Source organism: Quercus suber, unplaced genomic scaffold (assembly GCF_002906115.3).
Source record: "Quercus suber isolate HL8 unplaced genomic scaffold, Cork oak 2.0 scaffold_206, whole genome shotgun sequence".
Classification (NCBI taxonomy): domain Eukaryota; kingdom Viridiplantae; phylum Streptophyta; class Magnoliopsida; order Fagales; family Fagaceae; genus Quercus; species Quercus suber.
In genome coordinates, this window is record NW_027069664.1 from 357,249 (window position 1) to 379,783 (window position 22,535).

Genomic DNA, 22,535 nt, shown 5'->3' on the forward strand with positions numbered 1-22,535 from the left:
GAGGTGAATCATTCTCCTCTACTCTCCTCCCCACTACTCCCTTCTACTCTCCTCCCTCTCTAAACTTCCAAACAAGCCATAAATGTCCCAAATTGTGCTTTCATATTTGGGGTCCTACCTGATAAGTTGTTACAAGCAACACTGAACACTGCTAGAAAGGTAAGCTCAATCAATTGTGAAGGGATTTTGCCACTCAAACTATTGTGAGAAAAATCCAAGCTCTCTAATTCAGTCAAGTTATTTTGACAATGACTTCGGAATGGAACCTGTCAACTGATTGTGAGACAAGTTTAGTGCATGAATTTCTTGTAGTTGTCCAAGTTCAAGTGGGATTGCACCTGTTAGGTTGTTACAAGATAAATCCAAACCCGACATGTAATTAAGAATGTTACCCGTGTAAGAGCTATTCCTATATTTTGTAACAATGTTAACTTCATCTTGCTCGACATATTCTTCCGATTGTCCATTATCACTGCCACCAGTTTGTGTTGAAAAAGCTAAATCAAAAGGAGTGAAAGCAGTGGCTAAATATTGAAAGCGACGAGGTATTATCCCAGAAAAGAAGTTTCTAGACAGATCGATTATGCTTATTTATGTAAGTTAACACAACTGAGTTGGAAAAGTGCCACTCAGACAATATCCTCTGAGTGACAAAATTCTTAAGCTAGAAGCGGCATTAGCAATTGCACTAGGAATACTGCCTGACAACCTATTGTCACTAACATCCAATGTCAACAAAAGCTCTGAAATATTGAAAAATTCATTTGGTATTGATCCTGAAAAGTTGTTATCTTCCAAATGTAAATGATGTATACTATTGCTTGACCACAAAGGTAAAGATCCCGAGAGAGTTATGATAAAGATCCAAGAAAAAAATCAAATTTTCCACATGGAATTTGACCTTCAAAATAATTATTTGCAAAAACAGAGCGGAAACACTTGTTTGGTTGCATATCCAAGTAGGAATCTCACCGGACATGTTGTTGCTAACATCCAATAAAGCAAGAAACACCCAATTGGGTAATTCATTTGACATTGCTCCGGCAAATTGATTATGATTTATTTTCAAAAGAAATAGCTCAGTTAAGTTAAACAAAGATAACCAATCAGAATGACCACTAAAATTATTATTGGATAATACCAAGGATGATAGTCTCAAGCAACCAGCAAGTAATTCCTTTGGTACTTGTCTAGAGAAGTCGTTTAAGGACACATCGAATGTGCCCAAGAGACTCATATTACCAATTGAGGATGGGAGAGAACCTGTGAAAGAATTATTGGATAACTTTAGATGAAATATGTTTGGTAGGACCTCCTCAATATTTCCTTGAAGCTTTCCAATGAGCCGATTGTTTGACATATCCATCCAATAAGTGTTAAGACCGCGGCAAATGAACATGACCTGAGAAAGAATTATCGTTAAGGGTGACATATTCTAGCCTCATATTGTTTTCAAACAGCCAACTAGGCAACCGTCCTTTCAACATATTGTAAGAGAGATCAAGTACTCTGAAGTTATGTTGGTGCAAGAGAAATGTTGGAATTTTATTGGAGAGCTTGTTCAGATTACAGTTAGATATCACATGGAAATCCAACTGAAACAAAGGTACCCAATCTGAACTTTCCATTTCTATCTTGACATCCTTGTCATTGCATATGCATCGAACAAATTCAAGGCTAGAATGATTAGCTAATAAGCCAAATGAGAAACCCTCAAAAAGATTAAAACTGAGATCAATAAGCTTAAGGGATGTAAGTCTAGCTATCAAAGATGAAATGTTTCCTATGAACTGGTTCTCATGGATATCTAACATTTGAAGAGATGTCTAATTGTATAGGCAAGAAGGAAGGGTTCCTTCAAAATAATTCTTACCAAGATCTAACCCTTCAAGTTTCTTGAGTCCACATAAACCTGCAAAAAAAAAAAAAAAAAAAGTCAGAAAAAAAGTAAATAAAAAATTAAAATTTCAAAAAAAAAAAAAAAAAAAAACTTACATCAAATTTGATTAAATACATACCTTGAGTTGGCAAAGAGCCATTGAGTTGATGATTTCTGGTCAAAAATAAATATTTGAGAGAAAATAATGCTCCTATGGAAGGAGGAACAATTCCAGTGAAGTCATTTTCACTCATATCTAAGAGCTCCAACCTACCCAATCTACAGAAAAAGAAATCCATTTGTGTTGAGAAATTTTTTTGAAGAATTCATGTGCGTTGTCAGATTCAAGTTACATCACATGAAATATAATTTTTTTTTTGAGAATCCTTTAAAATAGAGTTCTTTGTTACGTAGCATTGTCTAACTTTTTATTAAATTAATATTTTAATTTTTTATTTCTGAAATATAGGATCTTAACATGTTTGCCAAATTTATGTCTACAGGATTTTATTTACCATATGATAATTAAACTTATGATCCATGTCTGATTCTTAAAAGTGATTTTTTTTTTTTTTGAAATTTCAACACCAATAATTGATGAGATAATTGTTGATCATTGATTATCTTAATATTTTATAACTGTAGATGGTATATAATATTAAACAAGGTATTCAACCTCTGGATTTTTTAGAAAAGAATCTCATCAAATGCGAAATTATTAAGCAGTGTAATTTGAAAATGTCCATAGATATAGACATGCACCCAAAGCTAATGCAGCCATAAAATTGACAACAACAAAAAAAGGTTAAGAAAATAAAGAAAAATACATTACATTTTGGGAAGGAACCATTGAAATTATTTCCTCTTAAATTGAGGGCCTCCAAGCTTCTTAGATTAGCAAGATCTACAGCAATATGAATGTAACATATTTAGAAGAAACAAAGCATTATCTCAAAAAAAGAAAATTACTAAGTACCAACATTTTCTTTTTTGCTTTAATATAATATAAAACCCAGATCAGCGAGAAGAAAGAAGAAAGAAGAAAGTTGAAAGACAGAGAGGCAAACCCATCATGCCGGCGAGCAAAACACACACACACACACACACACACACAAACCCACCACGACAAACCTCCACAAAAGCAAACCCATCAAGCCGATCCACTGCACCACGGCCCACTACAACCTAGACCCACAACCCAGAGACCCACGCTGATCACAATCTGAAGTCACAAACCCACAACCTAGAGACCCACGCCCACGCCGATCACAATCCGAAATCATAAACCCACAACCAGACCCACGCCAATCACAATTCGAAATCACAAATTTACAACCCATAAAATCAAATCACCCCGCCATCAAGCTCTACCTCCATATCGGTGGCAACACTTTGAAGGCGTTTGGGCTTTGAAGTTCTTGACTGACGAACCTTGGAGGGGAGGAGCTCAAATCGTGAACCCGAGAGAAATAGAGAAGCTACGAGAAAGAGAGAAGAGGAAAGTGAGAGAGGAGAGAGAAGAAAGAAGGGAAAAATAAAAAAAAAACAAATACATGCATAGTTACCGTTGGAATAAAAAAATAATTTTTGGTTTAAGATTTGTGCTACAGTGAGGTTGTATTAATACAATCTCACTGTAGCAGTATCTCAAAATTTTTGAGATTTGAAATGTTTGATGGAGTTCGTTTTTTGGTGTATTGGTGCTAAAATTTAGCATATGGCACTTTTGGCATCCTTAATGGGAATGCTCTTATGGAGAATATGTATACCTTTGGTAGGAAAAGATCCTTCCAATTCATTGTAAGAAAGATTCAGTGTTTTGAGTGATGTAAGTAACCTCAATGATTGCATGATACTCCAATTGAACATGCTAAAATCAAGATCTAACCTCTCCAGCTTGTTCAATCTCAATAAACTTTTGAAACCTATGACAAGATTGTAAAAAAAGAAAAAAAGAAAAAAAAAGATTTTATAATTTATACACACACATACATGCTATCATATAGAAATACGCATGCTCAAACAAATTCAAAAAAATACATTCAACCAAAAAAATGTATTATTGGATATATTCATAGTTTAATCCAAATAAAGCTACATCCACCCAAAAAAGATATCACAACATTGCCTTGTTAATTAGCAAGGAATAGTGGTATATATCAAAGGAGTCAATATCATATCAGAAGCCGTTTCGGTTTAGTTAATGGAATGAAATATTTCGATACCATTTTATACCGGTGTAATATTTTGAATTTACTGCTATTTTATATAATATATATTATATTAAGAACTATAAAATTTCAAACTCATATTTCACCAATTATGTCAAATCTCAAACTTAAAATATCACTCCCAATAATAATAATATTGATGTTAAACATTTTCTAAGAATATAATAAGTCATTTTTGTACATTTTTTTATTATTGAAAACTAAAAAGTTGCCACTCAAAAAAAAAAAAAGAAAAAAAAAAGAAAAAGAAAGCCAAAAGGTACAATTGATGTGATGCAATTAATTCATCACATAACGTGGGGCTCAAAACTGAAAAAATTAAAAAAGTAAAGGCTGAACCATTCAGCCCCATCTCTTATTAAAAAAATATAAGTTTTTTCAACATTTCCAAGACTAATCACGTGTAAAAGGGCTTAGGAAATTTCAAATAAGGCTGAATTTGTTTTGGCTGAAAATGATTTCAGGAAATCCTTTTACATGAAACCGTGTGTTTGGTTGCGCATGGAAAATAGAATTTTTCGGAAAATCATTTACTTTGACCGTAAAGTAGCCCCTTTGACCTAGAAAATATTTTCAGCCAAAATTTTACCTTCAAATCATTTCCGGAGACGCGCAAAGAGAGAAAGAAAGAGAGAAAGGACTCACAGTCGCACAAACAGAGAGAGAGAAAGAGATAGAGAGAGAGAGAGAGAGAGCGCCGTTGAGTTCGAGATCGTGCCGGTTAGATCGCCGTCCTCGTCCCCTCCACGCGACGGTGAGATCGCGCCATAAATCCACGAACTGATCGACCCATCCCTCTTCCTCACCGACCCACAGACCGAGCTCCGATCCACCCACGGTGAGTTTCCTTCAGTTTGATCCACCCTTCAGTCCGATCCACCCGCCGAGATCGCACCCCTCTAGATCGCACCAGACCGTCATCGTTGTCGCTGTCGCCACCTTCAGACCCACTCGCCCATCTCACCTTCAGACCCACTCTCCCTTTCCCTCTCTCACGATTAGTGCTGATCAAAAGAAAAAGACTGAATTTTTTTGGTTATGTTTTATGGTTGATTTGGTTTATATATTCAGATTTTTTATTATAATATTTGTTGGGTAGTTGAGAAAATGTGAGAAAATGTGTTTTCTAGAGAATTTTCAAAAACACATCCAAACACCTTAAAATATTTTCCAAAATATTTTTTGTGATGGGACCAAACACCTGAATACATTTTCCTTTCCCGAAAATAGCATTTCCTGAAAATATTTATTTTTTAGAAAATATTTTACATAAACCAAACACAGCCTAAGATACAAAACAAAGAAACAGAAACCACATAGCAGTGTTCATTGTTCAGCAAAAAAGAGAAGAAATTAGAGTAGTGGAGACGGACAACAGATGAGCAGAAAAGAAAAAAAAAAGAAAAAAAAAAGAAAAAAAAAGGAAGAAGAAGATCTGATCGGCGATGTCAATGTGGTGGAAACCTGCTGCATTGGGGTTTGTTCAAATCATGCATTTCTTCTATTTTTCCTTTTAGTTTTTGTACCAGCCGATTTCTCTTTTCTGATCGAAACGTTCGGTATACTTCGGTACGGCCAGTATTGTCCAGTATAGGCCGGTATTTTGAGTGATACATTTGAAAGGTGTTTCGGTACTGCTTAATCCACCGGTACGAAGAATTCTGGCCGTACCGGTACAATACGGTATGAACTTCCTTGGTTTATATAATGAGTAAACATTCGGTCAGGCGTTGGCGTAAAACCAGTGTTTTACGCCAGCCAATAGGAGGCTGCCACATCATCAATTAAAATACCATTTCTCTTTCTCTCTTACTGTCTCTCTTGTCTTCTCCGTTTCACAAGTCTCTCTCTTTTCTTTCTTTTTTTCTTTCTTTCTCACTTGTTTTCTTCCTCTCTCCAGCCCTCTCACCCATACCTTTCTTCTCCATCTAAAATCAAATCCAATTAAAAGCTTCAAGGCCATCAGCCCCTTCCCTTCTCCCTCTCAGCAAAGCCAAAGATCTCACTACACAAACCCAAACTCAGATTTACTAAACCCATATTCATTGTTCACCACATCCTAACCGCCTAACACCACAGATCCACTACAGAGCTCGGACCATGGCCACAGATCGACCACAACTCCTCTAATCCGGATTTCCTCGTCTCAAGCCTGACCTATAAGGATCTAGCCTCGTATTGTCACCGCATTGCGTATGAACTCGTTCTAGATGTTGTAATCGGCGAGAGTACATTCCGATTGCTGAGAGGGAGAAGGATGACCTTGAAGCTTTTAATCCCAGTAGCAGTAATAGTATGAAGCACAGCCAGTGGTGGACATCTTTCACTTGCTTGTGAAAACTGACTTATTCTGATTTCCTTCACTTGGATCTTCTCTTTCTCCTCTGGGTATATCTCTACCTCTCCAAGTAACTATTCCCCTTGATACAACACCGCTTTATATATTTCTTTTTTCTTTTTCTTTTTCTTTTTTTTTCTTTTCTTTTTGGGGGCCCAAATCCGAAAATATAAAAAAGAAATTATATATATGTATATAATCAAAATCTCACTCTTTCAAATGGGTTGCTGAGATTGTTGTTGTCATCAATTTCTTTGTAAAACCCATGATGGTGATTTCGTCTCTGAGTCAGAGGGAATGCTTTATATTTGATCCAATTGGCTGGGAATTTTATATAAAACAAAAACCAATACAGTACAATACAATAATCTCTAGCTTTGCTGAGAGGGAGAAGGGAAGGGGTTGATGGCCTTGAAGATTTTAATTGGATTTGATTTTAGATGGAGAAGAAAGGTATGGGTGAGAGGGCTAGAGAGAGGAAGAGAACAAGTGAGAAAGAAAGAAAAAAAGAGAGAGAAGAGAGAGACCTGTGAAACGGAGAAGACAAAGGAGACAGTAAGAGAGAAAGAGAAATGATATTTTAATTGATGACATGGCAACCTCCTATTGGCTGGCGTAAAACACTGGTTTTACGCCAGCACCTAACCGAATGTTTACTTTTGTATAATTAGCTTTAAATATATTTTTATACACTGCGGGCCATTGGCCACTAAACAGTAGCAGAGCCAAAAAAATTTATTTGGGGGGTCACAATTAACCTAATATATATATATTACAAATAATATCCAAGTACTTTATATCTAAACAACACAAAACTCAAGAAGAAGGACATTATCAAGTCCCTTTGATTATCCACCATTGCCACTAAACAAGTCATTACAAATCATAAGAAACAAATTAAATAGGAGGCTAGATTAGCATACCCTCATTCTCAAGCCAACCACTAATCGCATTTCTTGATAAATCAAGACTTCCCAGCTCCTTAAAAGTCTCTAATAGAGAAATGTTTAGAAACAATATTTCATTAATGTAAGAGCATTTGGAGCAGTGTAGGTATATTGCTATATTGCTATAATTTAGCTCCTCAAACATTAAAATGATGCTTCAGCAGTGGAGCTAAATCTAATTTTTTTAACTCCATTGCTACAGTGCACATCTATAGATAGATGTCATTGTTCATGAGAGCTAAAAAAAACAAATATTATTTTATTCTACCGGCCCGATTATTTTATTAAAAACCCACACCGTGCCTTTCTCTCTCTCTCTCAGTCACTCCGGTCACTCCATATTTCAGCTCTCATCTCATCTCTCAAAACTCTCTCAAGCAAACTCTCTCAATGTTGTGCTCCGGCCTCGTGGATCGAAGTGGCTTTTCGTGGATCGTGGTTGTGCTCCTGCCTCGTGGATCGAAGTGGCTTCCCTCACCTCCACTCCGCGCTGGGTCGTGGTTGTGCTCCGGTGTGCGTTGGTATCGGGGTTGAGATCGGTGTGTGGTTTCGACGTTTGGGTAGCTGGATTTGGGTTTGGTGGATTTCGACGTTTGGGTTGCTGGATTTCAGGGGTCACGGGGGTGGTGGTGGGTCGTATCGGTGTGGATTCGATTTGTGATTTGTGGGTCCAATTTGTGATTTGTGGCTGTGGGTTTGTTTTGTGGTGTGGTATGGGTTTGTTTTGTGGTGGCTGTGGGTTTGTTGGTGATGCTGTGTTGGTGGTGGTTGTGCCGCATTTTTTTTTATTTTGTTTGTGATCGGTGATTTTATTTGGTTTGGGTTGAGGAAAAAGATTAGAGATTTGGGTTGGTTTTTTATTTTTTTTTATCATTTTTTTTTTTTATTTTTCTTGCTGTGGACTGGTGGCCGGTGGTGGTGGTGGTGGTTGTGGCTATGGTTGTGGCTGTGGCTGATGGTAGAGGTGGTTGTTGTTGGTACTGTGGATGTGTTTTTGGGTAGTGGGATATATTATTTTATTGTAATAGTTATATTATTTTATTATGATGTTTATATTATTTTATTATGTTGAAAGCCAAAATAGATCCACTGTTGCAGCATGTATGTAGGTAAAATAGATAAAGTAACTTTTGGTGGAGTTAAAAAGCTAAATTTTTAGCTCCACTACTGTGGATGCTCTAATAATCATTGATGAAACTATAATAATTATTATTATCATAATAATCTAGAGCAATAATTAATTCCTTGATATTGAGGAGAGAAAGCTTGGTTACATGACCAGTGTTGGAGTTGGAGGTGACTTGCTTCCACTCACAACTCTCACTCTCATAGTCATCAACTCATGAAGGAAGAAGATGATCTACGTAATTGGTGTTGGACCTGACAATCTCCTTGATTTTTAGCAGCCCCATCCTCTCTTCTTCAAAGCAACCTGTCTCCATGAATTTGAATTAGAACTATTAAACCCCACAATAAGCTCTTCTTCACCAAGGACCGTTGCATTGTGAAAATGAAGTAATGGTAATACTCCAACATTCATTGCTAAACTAGTTGTAAAGTTGTCATTTACAACTATGTATTTTGTTGGCTTTTATTCCGTGCCAAATTTGATTGTAATTGCTTTCAATCATTTATACCCTGTATTTACTGTAGGATTTGATTGTAAGGGTTGTGTAATAGAGAGAGAGTGTGTGAAGACTCAAACATTTGAAAACTGAAGATTTCTCGCGGGTATGTCGTGACTCAGCTTCCCGCGAAGTGACACATGTGCCCTGCACATGCTGGAATGCGAAGAGTCAGGCCAGGTGGAGACAACTGTGTCTCGTGGGTAAGGCCTTCCCGTGAGACACCCGTGAGGCATTCTGTTCTGCCAGCTTGTCCAGTCTGATTCACACTTTCTGTGCCTATACTATTTATACCCACATTACCCACAAATGTTGAGGAATGCTTCAGAGAGAAAACCCTAGCCAAACACATTGAGAATTAGAGATTGTCATCCCCACATTTCTCTATACACTTGCTTGTGGTATTTCCTCAACTCTTACCTCTCCATTTTCCATACCATTGAGAGGTTGATAGCCTAAACACTTACCACACCCTTTGAGAGTGTCAAGTGATGTTTTGGTGCTGCTGGGAAGCACTGGAAGAAGCCAAGGATGGCAGATGCAACATAGAGCTTGTTGCGGGATCCGGAGAGCTAGACAAGATACAATTCCAAGAAGCCTTGTTGGAGTAGGAGCTTGGAGGGCTTAGGTACATCGGGTAGATTAGGCTTGGAGGGTCTCTTGCTAACCCATGTAACCCAACTGATTGTCTAGTGGATCGATTACTGCTTGGAGGGTGGCGAAGAGGTTTTTCGCAGAGTTCTTCGGTTTCCTCTTCGATAACATATCGGTGTGTTATCTTGTGTTTGCATCCTTTTTCCCTACTCTTTTATATTCCATTATACTGCTGTGTTGCTTAGATTATGGATTAGAGTAGCTTATTTGTTTATCCGCTCGCATTTACACTATTCCGCACTTAGTATTAAGTTAGTGTAAAATCTATCGAGCCGTAATTTTTGTTTGGGGGTCTAAACAGCTCTTATGTTTTTAATACATTTTCGAGCTTTCAATTGATATCAGAGTGGGTACACTCGCTATAGTTTAAATACCTGAGTGTGATCCTTGGCTCCTTTTGAGATGGATAGGTCTCAATCTCTCAATGTTCCACCTTTCTTTGATGGTAACAATTATGCTTTCTGGAAAGTCAGAATGAGAGCATTTTTATGCTCTATTGATGATACCGTTTGGGATGCAGTTGAAGTTGGCTGGATTAGGCCAGAGGCTCCTAAATCCACTTGGGATAAGGCAGCTTTTGCGGCAGCCAGTGCTAATAGTAAAGCTTTAAATGCTATTTTCTGTGGTGTGTCTCAAGATGAATTCCACAGGATCTCTCACATGACAGTAGCCAAAGAAGCTTGGGAGATTTTGGAAACTACTTATGAGGGTACAAAGAAAGTTAAGGACACAAAACTTCTGATGCTTACCACCAAATTTGAAGAGCTCAAGATGGGGGATGATGAACCATTTGATTCATTTTATGGGAAGCTCAACGAAATTGTAATTGCTAAACTCAATCTTGGTGAGAAGATTGAAGATACTAAGGTGGTGAGAAAAATACTAAGGTCCTTACCTGAAAGTTTTAGAGCAAAAGTTACAGCCATAGAAGAAAGCAAAGACTTGGATGAGATTAAAATCCAAGAGCTGATAACGTCTCTCCAAACATATGAGCTGGGACTTCCTTCTCATAAGTTGAGTAAATCCCTCGCACTTAAAACCATCGCCGAAAGAATGGATGATTCTTCTGAAGAAGATGGTGTGGAGAAAAAGGTTGTATTTCTTGCGAAAAACTTTCAAAAATTCCTGAGATTGAAGAACAATGGAAGACAATTCAGTAGAGGGAAGTACTCATCCTCAAAAAGTGATAGAAAAGAGCATAAGAAGAAAGAAGAGAAGGAGTCTCATTTGCCCCAAGGCATTGTGTGCTATGAGTGCAATGGCCATGGACATCTAAAGAAGGAGTGTCCCAATTTTCTGAGAGGAAAAGGCAAGGCTTATGCCACAACGCTCAGTGATTCAGACTCTTCTAATTCTGACTCGGAAGAGAGCTGTGGCGGAGAGGGAAACTGCTCCGCCTTTATGGCCATTGAACATGTTGAATCCTCCGAGGACTTGCATAAACTTGTACAAGAACTTGGAGAGCGCAGCGATGAAGAATCCATGGGGATTGTGGAAGAATCAAATCCTGAAGAGGATGAGGATACAACTGGTCTTCAAGAGAATTACACCTTACTCCTTGAGAAGTCAGGAGAGTATGCAAGGGTGGCGAAGGCGGCTGTGAGGAAAATGAAGAAAGCAGAGGAAGATTACCGGAATCTCTTGGTTAGACATAAGGAGGCCAAATGCGAAATAGAAAAGTTGAATGGTGAACTATCTGAAGCATATACGAAAGTGAGATTTCTTGAACAAGAGGTAGTGCAAGCACATGCCAAGATAGAAAGGGTCTCTTCCAAGAAGCTGGAAGATGCCATTTCATCTCAAAAACACTTCTCAGATAAGTCCGATTTGGGTTATACCGGAGGGAATAGTTCATCGGCCAATGTCACCAAAGAAGTGAAATTTGTAAAGGCCAAAGAGACGGTTGTGGAAAAGCCTATTCCTGAGAAAGTTAAGGCTGAGAATAAGAAGAAGGTGGGTGATCAACGGGTGTTTAATAGGTCTCGTAATCAATCAGAAGCCAGATTTGAAGCTAGAGGAAGATCTCTTCCAAGATCACAACGGGTTCCTAGAACGAATCATGTTTGTCACCATTGCAGACTGTAAGGACATACTAGACCCAACTGTTATAAGCTAAGAGCATTGAACAATGCAAGCACTCCTCGATCACGAGGAAGAAGAAATGACAAGAGGTCTTGGGGTGGTGAGCAACCAAGAAGTCAAAATGGTGATCCTGGAATGATGGACGTAATGAAGATGATTGGCGCCTTCACAAATTGCTTGGAAAGCTTCACAAGAAGGTTTGAAAGTCCTAACTCTCGTACTCAATCCGTCAAGGATAACACCCCAAACGCACGTGACGTGTGGGTGACGAAGGGTACTCATGCATAAGCATTACAGTTTTAGCATGTTTCTTTTACTTGTTTTGGTTTGAACTAGTTTTTGTTGATCTTACTTTTCTTGTTCTGTTTTGGGTGTGTTCAAAAATTTCAAAAACCCATAAAAATTTGAAAAATCTCAAAAAGTTTGATCGCTTGTTTTGTGTATGTCACATGTGAGTTTGGCCTAGTACATTCGTACTAATGGCGTAGTGCATTTACGATCTTGGCTTGTTATGTATGCATTCATTTCTATGTGGAAGAAATCTTGAAAACTATGTGTGACTGTTGTAAATAGATCTTCAAGCTTGTCATGAATGATTGGTCAATAGTCTTGTTGGTCTTGATACTTGCATAGACTTGTGTCTATATCTCTTCCCATTTTATTTTTATGTTTTTGCAAAAAGAGCTCACCAAATGTAAATCTCCAAATGAAAAGAGATATTGAGCTGCAAAAGCCTGTCGCATATACTAGTATTCGACTAGGAAAAAGGGAAAGCGACTCTTTTAATGTAAATTGTATGGTGCTCAAAAAGCCAAAGGCTAATCATCAATGTTGAAATATCAAAAATTTCAAGCACCAATCTCAAAAAGAGATGTATTGTCCAAAAATGGATCAATTGTTATGCTTTATGCAGAAGCCAAATGAAAAGCTTCTAAGATATGTAATTATTCTCTTGTGGGAGGTCTATAATGGAGATAGTCCACCTGATTTCGTATCAGTTGTGTATGACTCGATTGAATTGATCATTGAAGTTTTACTCTGGTCTAAGGACTATTTCACATTTGATACTCACACACAACACACAAGACTTTGATTCAATTAATGCTTATCTCATTTGTGTGATTGTATATTTCCAAATGTGATGTGTATGCCCAAGTACTTGTTGATCAAACCCAAAAATATTTTTGAGTGTTTTATATGTTTTTGAAAGTGATTTTATACTTTAGTGTGTTTAGTTTTTGGTCAAAATGCATTTTTGTGTTTTTCATCAAAATCTGGTTTAGAGGTGTTCTCGCAAAAAGCTCACGACTTAGAGCTTCCCGCGAAATGAGCTTGAGGGAATTAATTTTTTCATAGAAACTCTCGTGACTGTCTCGCGACTGTTTCGCGACCAACAGCTTCTCGCGAAAGGCTGTTTGGCAAAAACTGGATTTTTCCAAAATTCAGACAGAAGGTATCGTGATTGTCTCGCGACTTAAAGCTTCTCGCGAAGATGTTTGTGCTTCAGTGGCCATTCTCGCGACTGGCTTGCTACTATCTCGCTACTCTCTAACCTACGAAAAATGCATGTTTTCAGTTTTTATGTAGCAGATGTGACAGTTTTTCAAAACATACTCATTTCCCTTGCTCAACCTTTCTCGAACCCTTTTCAACCCAAATTCAATTTCTTTCTCATCATTTTCAAGAAAAATCTCTGCAAAATCCTTTCAAGGTATGTGTTTCTAACATTGTTTTCATCTTTTATTTTCGGATTATGCAAAATCTGTGCTTAGGGTTTTGAAAATTGGGGATTTTCGAAATTATGAGTGTTTTTCTATGTTTTGTGAAAAATTTTCAAATCTTTTGATTGGGCTGAGTCCCATTTGGTGTTTGTGCATCTGTGTTGGCCCCTTGTAGCGTTTTAACATGTATTGAGGCAAGATTTCACCATGTTCATGCATTATTCATATTAGATTTACTGTTTTGCATGCTTGGTGTTTGACAAAATGTCCAAGGGACATTTTTGTGTTAAATTGGATCCAAGTGAATTCCAATTTATGGGTTTACACTTGTTTGACCTTGTCTAGCTTGTTTTGGTCAATGTTCATGTGTTTCACACAATTTGCCCATGTTGCACACACCTAGGCACCCCTCATGCATCAGCACATGCACACACATGCACAATTACTTGTTTTCATGCATTGTGTTTATGTTTATTGTTTTCTGTGTTCAAGCAGGTTGTTTTGAGTTGGTTATGCTCTGTCTTAGGTTACTTTACCTTTGTTTTGAACTAGTGTGTATCTAATCATGTTTTTGTGTTTTTGCACATGTTTTCTTTCTGCTCTGTGTAATTTTGCAGATGTCTCCCACCAAGTATGCAGCTAAGAAGAAATCATCCTCAAAGCGTGCACGCACTGATTCTGAGCATTTCAAGTCAACAGAAGCTGATATGAAGTACAATGACTATTATAAGCACAGAACAATCATCATGGAAAGGGTGGTTCAATTGCAATCTCTGGAGGGCACCTTCATACCTGATATTTACAAAGAAAGGACGTGGACCAAGCTGTTGACCCCAAGTGGGGTGGTCTACTCAGAAATAATCAGAGAATTCTTCTCAAACGCTACTGCAGAAGATGATCACATCAACTGCTGGGTGAGAAGGAAAGAGTTTGTCATTACTAAGGATAGCATTCAAGACTTTCTTGAAGTTCGTCCTCCATCTCAGCCCATCACTACCCAATATGAGGAGAAATTGGGTTCTATTACAGAGATGGTGAGGATACTTGATGGGACACTGAATAAAAATGCCATGAGCACAATACCATTTTCACCAGAGATGAGGACTTAAGCCTATGTGATGATTCACAACCTGTACCCAGTGACAAACTTAACTACACTGTCTGCTCCGAGGACCTTCTTCCTATATGATCTCTTCACTCACAAAGAGATTGATATCTGTGGGCACATCTTCCATTTATTGAAGAAGAGCATTTGTAAGCAGAACTCCAGGACTATCATGCCCTTTCCCACTCTCATTATGGGCCTTATTGCAAAGGAGAGGCTCAAACTTCCAAGTGGCCTTACTATGGTTCAGAGGGACTATTCCATTGGTGCTCATACCTTGACTAGGAGCACAGCCCACATCAGAGGCTCCAGGACTGGTGTGCATATCATACCACAACCACGTGTTGAGCAAGATGAGGGTGGAGATATAGAGGAGGAGATTGATAGATTCACTTCTGCTCTAACCTAATCTACTCGATGTACCTAAGCCCTCCAAGCTCCTACTCCAACAAGGCTTCTCGAAACCGTGTCTTGTCTAGCACCCCGGATCCCACAACAAGCTCTATGTTGCATCTGCCATTCCAGGCTTCTTCCAATGCTTCCCAGCAGCACCAAAACATCACTCAACACTCTCAAGGGATGTGGTAAGTGTTTAGGCTATCAACCTCTCAATGGTATGGAAATGGAGAGGAAAGGGTTGAGGAGGTACCACAAGCAAGTGTATAGAGAAAGGTGGGGATGACAATCTCTAATTCCCAATGTGTTTGGCTAGGGTTTTCTCTCTGAAGCATTCCTCAACATTTGTGGGTAACGAGGGTATATATAGGATAGGTGCAAAATGTGTGAGTTAGTCAGTACAGGCTGGCAGAACAGCTTGTCTCGCGGGTGTCTCGCGGGAAGGCCTTACCCGCGAGATACTCGCGAGAAACAGCTGTCTCCACCTAGCCTGACTCTTCGCATTCCAGCACGTGTAGGGCACATGCTTCACTTCGCGGGAAGCTAGGTCGCGACATACCCGCGAGAATCCTTCAGCCTCCAAATGCTTGAGTCTTCACACACTCTCTCTATCACACAACCCTTACAACAAATCCCACAACGAATACAGGGTATAAACGATTGATAATAATTACAATCAAATTTAGCACGGAATAAAAGCCAACAAAATACATAGTTGTAAATAACAATTTTACAATCTCCCCCTTTGGCTATTCCGTGACAAAACTCTAAAACAGATTCTAGACTTAAACGTGAGTTTGGGAACAAAGGCAAAACTCACTCACACTTAATTCTAGATTCTGATAAGCTCTTGAAACATATGAACAAGTAACTCCTGAAACACAACAACAAAATAATATCATTGTATGCAGAAAATTTGAAAAGCATATGGAGCAATAATAGCATGATCAAGCAAAATGAAATAGAAACACTAGATCATGGCAAGATCAAACAAGTAATCACTATACACAAGCAATTACTATGCTCATTCACACAAGGAATGAACATCCGGATATGCAAGATGATAAGCTCATTTGAAGAGTATCATTTGCAAATCCAACACTCAACCAATGCTAAATACACGAAGTATTTGCATCTAGGAACAATCCTACTAGGGCACAAGAGTGTTCAACACTCAACCAATGCATAGAATGTATATGCATCTAGGAACAATCCTACAAGGGCACAAGAGTGATGTACTGAAGTAAAATGTATGACATTAAACTTCAAGAACACAAGTATAAAGGCTGCATAAACAAAGTATTGCATATGCATGGTACAAACCATAAAAGCCTACAAATAAAGCAATGAAACAAACCCTTAAAGCTTACAAAAGCAACATGGGTACATGCAAGATATGCTACAGAGCATAGAGAATATCACAAAAGAAACTTCTGAAATTATACTTAAATAAAAACAGAGTAGTATCAAAGCTTTAAACCAAAAGCAGTAAAACAGTTATAAAAACCGAAAGACACTGAAAAGAAACTGAATTAAACCGTCTGTAAAACCAATAACCAATGTTACTATATTTCTAAGCTATGCTCCCCCTAACGCTGTGCAAGCTCTTCTCTAGCTCCCCCTCAAAAATTTCTCCCCCTTTTTGACCGGAATGGCCAAAGAAGCTAGATCTGATCTGACTCTGAATCTGAGCCATGAGTGGAAGACAAGTCCTGACCCTGCGATGCTAATGCGGTGATCTGTCCTTGAAGGTATGCGAACTAATCTGCTGTGTACTACACACGGGAGTCAAGCACTGTAGACATCTAATCCATCTTAGCAAGCAACTGATCAAGTTTGCTTAAGCCTTGTAGTGGAGCCGAAGATGATGGCTATATAGAAGGCTCTGGAGCCGAGGTGAACCTGTCAATCTCTTCCTCTGTATCTTCACCTTCATCCTGCTGAACGCGGGGCTATGGGATGGTATGCACACCAGTCTTGGAACCCTTGATGTGTGCAGTGCTCCTAGTCAGTGTATGACCACCAATGGGGTAGTCCCTCTGAACAACTGTGAGGCCACTGGGTAGCTTAAGCTTTGCCTTGGCAATCAATCCCATGATCAAGGAGGGGAACGACATCACAGTCCGTGAATTCTGCTTTGTGATGCTCTTCTTCAGGACATGCATGATATGGCCACAAATGTCAATCTCCTTATGAGTAAAGAGATCATACAGGAATCTTGTTCTCGGAGCAGATAGAGTGGTGAGATTGGTGACCGGATACAGATTGTGAATCATCACATAGTTTAGTGTCCTCATTTCTGGAGAGAACTTGATGGTGTTAATGGATGATTTCTTCGGTTCACCACCAAAGAGTGTAATCATCTCAGCAGTAGAACCTAATCTGTCCTCATATGCAACTGTGATTAGCTGAGATGGAGGACGAGTTTCCAAAAAGTCTTGGATGCTCTCTCTTGTAATCACAAACTCCTTGTGTCTTACCCAGCACTCAATACAGTCTCCGTTGACAGTGGCATTAGAGAAGAACTCTCTGATAATCTTTGAATAAACCACTCCAGTCGAGTTTAGCAGCTTGGTCCAAGTTCTATCTTTGAACACTTCAGGGATGAAAGTGTCCTCAAGAGTTTCTGGTTGAACTACTCTCTCCATGATGATCGTCCTGTTCTTATAGCAGTCATTGTACTTCATATCTACTTCCGCGGACTTGAAATGATCAGAATCAGTGCGTGCACGCTTTGAAGTAGGTTTCTTCTTAGCTGCATGCTTGGGAGACATCTGCACAATTTCACAAAACAGAAAAGAAAAACAAATTGCACAAACACAAACCACAAGACAAAACTTGATTAGATTCAAGTTAGTTCCAAATCAAAGTTAAACTAACTGAAAACAGAGCAAGGTTAACACTTAACAACATGCTTAAAGAAACAAACCTGTAAAGCATAAGCACAATGCATAAAACTAAGAGACTGTGCAAGTGTGTGTGTCTGTGTGCATGTGCTGATGAGTGTGTGTAGCAAGAGATGCATGAGGGGTGCCTAAGTGTGCCTAGTAGAGTGTCAAGAGTGTGCAACATGAGCACAATGTATGAAACACACGATCAATGACCAAACCAAGTAAAATAAGGTCAAACACGTGAAAGTTCATAGATTGAAATCACTTGATTCCAATTTGGCACAAAAATGTCACTCGGACATTTTGACAAACACCTAGCATGCACAAATGCAAATATAACATGAATAATGCATGAACATGGGAAAATCTACCCTCAATACATGATAAAATGCCACAAGGGGCCAACACAGATGCAGAAACAACAAATGGGACACAACCCAATCAAAAGATTTGAGAAATAATCACCCAATTTAGAAAACTAACCTAAATTTTCGAAAATCCCCAATTATCAAAACCCTAGCAAAAATTCTGCATAATCTAAGCAAAAACTTAAAAAGAATTGATTATAAAACATACCTTGAAGAAGAAAATGCAAAAAAAAAAAAAAAAAATGCTTGGATTGATGGGGTTTGAATGGAATAGTGATTTGGGTTGAAAAGGTTTGAGAGAGTTTATGCGAGGGAAGTGTTTGTGATTTGAAAAACTGTCACATCAGCAATATAAAACTGAAAACACGCGTTTTTCGCAGGTTAGAGAGTAGCAACACAGTCGCGAGACAACCGCGAAAATGGCCACTGAAGCATAAAATTTTTGCGAGAAGCATTAGGTCGCGAAACAGTCGAGAGACAGCGCGGTAACTTATGTCTGAAATTGGAAAAATCCAATTTTTAGCCAAAACAGCATTTCGCGAGAAGCTTTTGGTCGCGAGACAGTTGCGATACAGTCGCGAAAGTTTCTGTGTGACAGTATGAAAAAATATTTCCCTCAAGCCCTTTTCGCGGGAAGCTCTAAGTCGCGAACTTCTCGCGAAACAACCCCTGAACCAGTTTTTTGAAGAAAAACACAAAAATGCATTTTAACCAAAAACACAAGACAAGAAAGTATAAAATCACTTTCAAAAACAAATAAAACACTCAAAAATCTTTTTGGGTTTGATCAACAAGTTCATGAGCATACACATCACATTTGAACATCTACAATCACACAAATGAGATAGGCATTGATTGAATCAAAGTCTTGTGTGTTGTGTGTGAGTATCAAATGTGAAATAGTCCTTAGACCAGAGCGAAGCTTCAATGATCAATTCAAATGAGTCATACACAACTGATACGAAATCAAGTGGACTATCTCCATTATAGAAATGAGTATATATGACCTCCCGCACATTGAATACATAACTTCAGAAGCTTTTTATTTGGCTTCTGCAAAAAGCATAACAATTGGTCCATTTTATCTTTTGATTGGACAAGAAAAACAACATCTCATTTAGAGATTGGTGCTTGAAATTTATGATATTTCAACATTGATGATTAGCTTTTGGCTTTTTGAGCACCATACAAAAACACATTAAGAAGAGTCGCTTTCCCTTTTTCCTAGTCGAATACTAGTGTGTGCGACAGGCTTTTGCAGCTTAATATCTCTTTTCATTTGGAGATTTACATTTGATGATCTTTTTTTGCAAAAACATAAAAATAAAGTGGGAAGAGATATAGACACAAGTCTATGCAAGTATCAAGACCAACAAGACTATTGACCAATCATTCATGACAAGCTTGAAGATCTATTTACAACAGTCACACATAGTGTTCAAAATTTCCTCCACACAGAAAAGAGTGCATACATAACAAGCCAATATCGTAAATGCACTACGCCATAAGTACGAAGGTACTAGGCCAAACTCACATGTGACATGCACAAAACACGTGATCAAACTTTTGAGATTTTTCAATTTTTATGGGTTTTTGAATTTTTGAACACACCCAAAACAAAACAAGAAAAGAAAGCTCAACAGAAACAGCTGGTACAAACCAACCAGACAAAATAACAAAAAAAAAATGCATGAAAGGATGTAACAACAAATGTCCCTAAACATTGAAAGAATTTATGCATGGACAATTTATAATGCTTATGCATGAGTATCCCTCTTCACCCACACATCACGTGCGTTTGGGGTGATATCCTTGACGGATTGGGTATGAGAATTTGGACTGTCAAACCTTCTGGTGAAACTCTCCAAGCAAGTGGTGAAGGCACCGATCATTTTCATCACGTCCATCATACCGGGATCACGATTTTGACTTCTCGGTTACTCACCACCCCAAGACCTCATTTCATTTCTCCTTCCTCGTGACCGAGGTGCGCTTGCATTATTGTCTGATCTTAGCTTTTGACAGTTGGGTCTGGTATGTCCTTGCAGTCCGCAGTAATGACACACATAATCCGTTCTAGGACCCCGTTGTGATCTTCAGAGAGATCTTCCTCTGGTTTCATGTGTAACCACAGATTGATTTCGGGGCTTATTCACCATTCGTTGCTCAACCACATTCTTCTTCTTTACATCCTCAACTTTCTCAAGAATGGGCTCTTCTACAAACGTCTCGTTTGCCTTCACAAACTTTACTTCTTTGGTGACTTTGGCTGATGAGCAGCTTCCTCCGGTGTATCCCAACCCGGACTTGTCTGAAGAAGGTTTTTAAGATGATATAACATCTTCTAGCTTCTGAGAGGAGACTCTCTCTATCTTAGCATGAGCTTGCACAACCTCTTGCTCAAGAAACCTCACCTTCATATAGGCTTCAGACAGCTTGCCATTTAGTGCCTCAATCTCACACTTGGCCTCTTTATATCTGATCAAGAGACTTCTGTAATCTTCCTCAGCTTTCTTCATTTTTCTTACAGCTGCCTTGGCTACTCTGGAATACTCTCCCGACTTCTCAAGTAGTAAGGAATAATTTTCTTGAAGATTAGCTGTATTCTCTTCTTCTTCAGCATCTAATTCTTCCACAATCTCAATAGACTCTGAATCAGAATGCTCACCAAGCTCCTTCACAAGTGCACCCAAATCATCCGATGACTCCACATAAGCAATGGTCATGAAGGCGGAGTAGTTTCCCTCTCCGTCACAACTCTCTTCCGAGGCAGAATCAGAAGAGTCTGAATCACTGAGCGTCATGGCATAAGCCTTGCCTTTTTCCCCTCAGAAAATTTGGACACTCCTTCTTTAGATGTCCATGGCCATTGCACTCATAGCATACAATGTCTGAAGAAGGTTAAGACTCCCTCCCTTCCTTCCTCGTAAACTCTTTCCTATCACCTTTTGAAGATGAAAATTTTCCTCTGTTGAATGGTTTTTCACTGTTCTTTATCTTCAAAAATTTTCGGAAGTTTTTCGCAAGGTATACTACTTCCTTCTCCACTTCATCTTCTTCGGAAGGATCATCCATTCTTTCGGTGATGGTTTTAAGGGCAAGCGATTTACTCGTCTTGTGGGAAGGCAATCCAAGCTCATACGTTTGGAGTGATCCAATGAGCTCTTGGATCTTAATTTCATTCAAATCCTTGTTTTCCTCTATGGCTGTGACTTTTACCCGAAAGCTCTCCGGTAAAGACCTCAAAATTTTTCTCACCACCTTAGTGTCTTCAATCTTCTCCCCAAGATTAAATTTAGCAATTACAATTTCATTAAGCTTCCCATAGAATGAATCAAATGGTTCATCATCCCCCATCTTGAGCTCTCCAAATTTGGTGGTAAGCATCTGAAGCTTTGTGTCCTTAACTTTCTTTGTACCCTCATATGTTGTCTCCAAAATCTTCCAAGCTTCCTTGGCTACCGTCATATGAGAGATCCTGTGGAATTCATCAGGAGACACACCACAGAAAATAGCATTTAAAGCTCTACTATTAGCATTGGCGGCTACGAGAGTTGCCTTATCCCAAGTGGACTTAGGATCCTGTGGCTTAGTCCACCCTATCTCAAACGCATCCCACACGGTATCATCCATAGAACATAAAAATGCTCTCATTCTGACTTTCCAGAATGCATAATTGTTCCCATAAAAAAATGGTGGAACATTGAGCGATTGAGACCGGTCCATCTCAAATAGGGTCAAGGATCACACTTAGGTATTTAAACCACAGCAAGTGTACCCACTCTGATACCAATTGAAAGCTCGAAAATGTGTTGAAAACACAAGAGCTTTTTAGACCCCCCAATTAAAATTACGGCTCGATAGATTTTACACAACTTTAATACAAAGTGCGGAATATTGTAAAAGCGAGCGGATGAACAAGTAAGCTACTCTAATCCATAAACTAAGCAACACAGCAGTATAATGGAATTAAACAAGCGTAGGGAAGAAGGATGCAAACACAGAAAACACCGAGACGTGTTCTCAAAGAGGAAACCGAAGAACTCGGTGAAAAACCTCTCCACCGCCCTCCAAGCAGAAATTGATCCACTAGACAATCAGTTGGGATACATGGGTTAGCAAGAGACCCTCCAAGTCTAATCTACCCGATGTACCTAAGCCCTCCAAGCTCCTACTCCAACAAGGCTTCTCGGAACCGTGTCTTGTCTAGCACTCCGGATCCCGCAACAAGCTCCATGTTGCATCTGCCATTCCAGGCTTCTTCCAATGCTTCCCAGTAGCACCAAAACGTCACTCAA

At 38.8% G+C, this 22,535-nt stretch overlaps 1 protein-coding gene across 1 annotated transcript; it reads right to left on the reverse strand.

Annotated features, from left to right (window-relative positions):
* Positions 1 to 237: 237 nt before the first annotated feature.
* On the reverse strand, positions 238 to 7,540 carry LOC112000057 (receptor-like protein 14). Its single transcript, XM_065779369.1, has 7 exons — positions 7,372 to 7,540; positions 3,649 to 3,804; positions 1,874 to 1,912; positions 1,509 to 1,690; positions 973 to 1,402; positions 606 to 743; positions 238 to 497 (listed from the first exon to the last, which is right to left on the reverse strand). The coding sequence occupies exons 1-7, from the start codon at positions 7,538 to 7,540 to the stop codon at positions 238 to 240; spliced, it is 1,374 nt and encodes a 457-aa protein (XP_065635441.1).
* Positions 7,541 to 22,535: the final 14,995 nt, after the last annotated feature.